This window comes from Miscanthus floridulus, unplaced genomic scaffold (assembly GCF_019320115.1).
Source record: "Miscanthus floridulus cultivar M001 unplaced genomic scaffold, ASM1932011v1 os_1287, whole genome shotgun sequence".
Lineage (NCBI taxonomy): Eukaryota > Viridiplantae > Streptophyta > Magnoliopsida > Poales > Poaceae > Miscanthus > Miscanthus floridulus.
Window position 1 is genome coordinate 1 of NW_027097633.1, and position 4,430 is coordinate 4,430.

Below are 4,430 nucleotides of genomic sequence, written 5' to 3' on the forward strand. Positions count from 1 at the left end.
CTGGAGAGCGGGCCGAGCGGCAGGCCCAGGCGCAGAAGCTGACGGACATTACGGAGTTTCTACAAGGGCTTGGGCAACGTGTGGGCTTCTCTCTGCCAGCTGGGCTGTTGGTTCCACCTCCACCTCCGTGTTCTGCAGCTGCAGCTACCCTGTGAGTATGAAAGTTTTTACTTTCACTTGTGCTTTGCTTGTATGGCCTCTACCTTCCTAGATTAGCTATCCAAATAATCTTGTCTCACATGCAATCTTTTCTCCTTTGTGCAGTCTCCATCTAACGGTGGTTCGAATAATCCACCTCATATACCTCCGAATGATGGAGCTGGGCCTTCACCACAATCGCAGTGGCTGAGATGAGTGCACGTTGTATTTTTTTCATTTGTTGTTCACTTGGTGATGGACTTGTGATATACTTGTGATGCACTTGTGGACTTTGATGGACTTGTGATGGACTTGTGGATTTATTTGGATGAACTTGAGCACTTATTATTATATATGTGATATATTGTGATGGATTGATATGTGTGGATGTGTGTGGATGTGGCTCTCCTCTGTGCTGGCTGCGCTCTCTCTGTGCTGCTGCTCTCTATGTGCTCTCTGTTTGTCTGCCTTTCTTTGTCCTGGCTGTCCCCCCTTCCCCCTTGCCCTTTTTGGTCACCTTTGCCGAGTGTTGCACTCGGCAAAGGACCCCGTTGCCGAGTGCCATGGTCACAGCACTCGGCAAAGCTTAAAAAATGGGCGCTCGGAAAACCATTTTTCCAGCTTTGCCGAGTGCCATGGCCATGGTACTCGGCAAAGAATTTTTTTTTAAAAAAAATTCAAACTTTGCTGAGTGCCGGCCAGAGGGCTCGGCAAAGAATTTTTTTAAAAAAAAATTCAAACTTTGCCGAGCGCCGGCCAGGGGGCACTCGGCAAAGAATTTTTAGAAAAAAATAAAACAACTTTGCCAAGGGCCGGATAGAGGGCACTCGACAAAGATTTTTTTTAAAAAAAAAAAATCTTTGCCGAGTGCCTACAGGGTTGGCACTCGGCAAAGCGACCGTCAACGGGGCCGGCGCCGTGACGGTCGCTTTTCTTTGCCGAGTGCCCCCGGGGCTCTCAGCAAAGCCTTTGCCAAGTGCCCGATGAAAGACACTCGACAAAGAGGGCTTTGCCGATCAATTTTTTGCCGTGTGTTCTTTGCCGAGTGCCGCACTCGACAAAAGCTTTGCCGAGTGCCGCACTCGACAAAAGCTTTGCCGAGTGCAATTTGGCCTTTGCCGAGTTCCTCAGGCACTCGGCAAAGAACCTGAATCCAGTAGTGACTAATCCGATAGTAGTTCTGTTCAAAATGGGCATCCATCATTTTGTACCTTTTTCCCCTATCATATAACCACCTGTTGTTCCCATATGATATAGCCAAATTCAGATATAATCTCAAAGTCTACTGTTTCCAAATTCACTTCTAAGTGATGTATTAAAATTCCTGCAACAACACACAAGGAAAGTATATTTTAAAATATTTGGTGATACACATGTTGCTAATCTTTCCATAAACTTAATCAAACTTAAGAAAATTTGACTGATACTAAACTTAAAATAATATTCTTTTGGGGGCCAAAGGAGGAGACAAAACAGCGTACAATTTATAATGGAGGGGTAGAGTGTTGCGAGATCAAAGAGAAGGCACGGCGCATCGACATGATAACAAAAGCCAAACATGATAAGCAAATTTGTCATAATGTGACTCGACAGATATTCCCAGTTACATAAGACCAACGACCAGCCCGAGTCGATAAACACAGTTATTACAGACAACTATTCCATGATATAACTTGTTAAATACCACCAAACCAACATTTAATACTCAATAGTCAATTATTGACCATACAACCCTCACGCCCAATGTTGCGGCACCAACAGTAATTTCATCCAGATCTGAACCATTGACTCTTGGAGTAAACTCAATGCACTTTGTAATTTCTCCATGATCAGTATGGGCGGCAATAGTCAGTAACAGCATCTCCTTGACATAGACAGCCACCACAGATCGCAAGAGTGGGATGACGGCAGGGGCAATGTTCTGACCACTATCACTATGAGTCAATCTGCCATCATGAAGCACAATCCTATTCTTGATGCTGCTGGTGCAGGCTGTAATTTCTCCAAAATATTCTCCCGCTAAAACTTCAACTGAAATGGTAGCCTCCACTGCATCTTTCACAACTGCATACACCACATCCACAGTACTGAGCCTGGTAGCGAGAGAGCAGCTTTCAAGCACACAATTCTTCAACCATCGCCGTGCTATGCCTTGTATTGTTAGGATTCCTTTACTGAGTTCTCTGTCCTGCTGCAACTCATCATCACCCTTGATCATCAGATTAGTCTCCACATATGTATCACTTATCAGCGCAAGACCTCGTTTTGGTCCTGTTAAGATCAGCGATTCATCCTACACAAGATTGCATGGTAAGCTAGTGCTATATTCCTCAAGATATAGAAAATAAATAGCGCTGCAATCCAAGTTGAAGAAAATTCGAGCCACAAAGCATAAGAAAGCTGCTACCACAGATGAAACTGTGAATGGTCCAATGCTATATACTATTGTAGGCCTCGTAAGAGTGGTAATGGAGTTACATACCTTAGAGTTGATAGTTTGGGAGTCCTCTCTACCACGGTGGAAGAGATAAACACACTTTTTGTCAAGGCTGTCTCTACCAATGACAGTGCCATAGACATGGATTGGGAAGTCAATATCCAAGGAGCCCATCTTCACAGAAAAGATGTTTACTGCCTCACACAGCTCATAGTCATGCTTGCTTTTGTAGACCGCATCAGTAAATCTCATCGGCAGAAGGGGTGCTGCGACGCGGGGGAAAAAACAGATGTTATATGCATTTTACAATAGAAAAAAAGGCAGTGATGTGCCTTTACATCGAGGGCTGATTAACTTGTGACCCCCTTTGGTCGGACTTCTACGACATCAGTAACTGATGACACGCTGTGGTATTCGCTCACATTATGGGAACAGAAAAACAGGTGGCTAGTTACAGCGTTTTAGTTGGGTGGTTTCACCATACCACTTCCAATAGCAGTGGTCAGTGAATGATCTGAGTCAACACCAGTTGGTGGAATATCAGTAGTTCATTGGCTGTGTCCAAACATTGACAGACAAAAAAAGACTATGCTTTTGTGCAGTGACTGCAAATGCATTAAATGTTCCGCTAGCATCGGTGGCATCTACCATGTTTTTAAGCAAATAGTAAGTTTTTCATTACTTGACCTGGAAATTAATAGTTTCTTCAGGGCCTAATGCTCGGCAATTTCTTTTTTTGTTCTTTTTCCCCCACAGGATTGCAGAACCATCAAGCAATGCTCCTAATAAAAAAGCCAGAAGGCTAAGGGATTTCCTTTTCTTTTTAGTATTCAATCAAATCAGAAATGCCCATTAAACTTTTAGCGCATGTTTCATCATCGTCAGGAGTTTAAATTCTGGCAATAAACTTAGCCAAATACAAATTGTAGGCACAGTATATAATACATGATGATTTGAACCGCAGTGACACATTCTAATGAAGTGGAATGGTTAGCCTGTTAAAAAATTATTAACCACTTAACTTTTGCTGCCAAGAACTAGAACTGGGGTTGCCATGACATGGCACGGATAGACTAAATGAATCTATGTACAAAATGATCGAACAAGCAAGCAAGCTAACAGTATATGCTACCTGGGTTCTGGAATTCAAATGACACAGAAAATTGGACCTGGATTCCCTTGTTTTGACCCGTCATTTCAGATTTAGTTAATATTTGACTGAATTTTAGCCAAAATTTGTCAAAAGGCATGAAGTTTAAACAAATGAAATATAGCTTGGTAAGTTTGCACTTATATATTGAAAAAAAAGAACTTGTAGGCATGTTTGGGCTTAGACAAAAAAAAAAATCGAATGTAACTGAACTTTTCGACTGGTATGATGTTGTTTCGGACCTCGTCCTAACCACACATAATGCAAATAGGGGCGGGCCGGGACGCAGAGCACGGATTACTCACACTCCTCGTCGTGGTCGAATGAGGCGAGGTCATAGACGTAGAGAAGCCGGGTGTAGTAGGCGCCCCCCTGCTTGGGATCGTAGTCGAGGATGCGCTCCTTGGCTTCCTTATCACGAGCGGCAAGCGCCGGGCCATACTGAATCTGAAGCTTATCAAGCCTCTGCCGCCACTCCTCCTTCTTATTCACCTCAACAACATCATCATCGTCCTCCTCCTCATCATCAAAATCCTCCTCATCATCGTCATCATCCGGCGCCTCCACAATGATCTGGTGCGCCATCAGCCTCACCCTCAACGCATTTGCCGTTCGCTCAGACTCGGTCTCGCCTAAAGATTTCACGACGGGGTCCGCCATCGATTCGCCGCCGCCGATGGGGGAAGGAAGGTGAGGCTAGGGTTT

General features: G+C 44.2%; 1 protein-coding gene across 1 annotated transcript; it reads right to left on the reverse strand.

Annotated features, from left to right (window-relative positions):
- Positions 1–1,684: 1,684 nt before the first annotated feature.
- On the reverse strand, positions 1,685–4,430 carry LOC136533898 (uncharacterized). Its single transcript, XM_066526422.1, has 3 exons — positions 4,031–4,430; positions 2,621–2,841; positions 1,685–2,431 (listed from the first exon to the last, which is right to left on the reverse strand). The coding sequence occupies exons 1-3, from the start codon at positions 4,383–4,385 to the stop codon at positions 1,844–1,846; spliced, it is 1,164 nt and encodes a 387-aa protein (XP_066382519.1). The 5' UTR covers positions 4,386–4,430; the 3' UTR covers positions 1,685–1,843.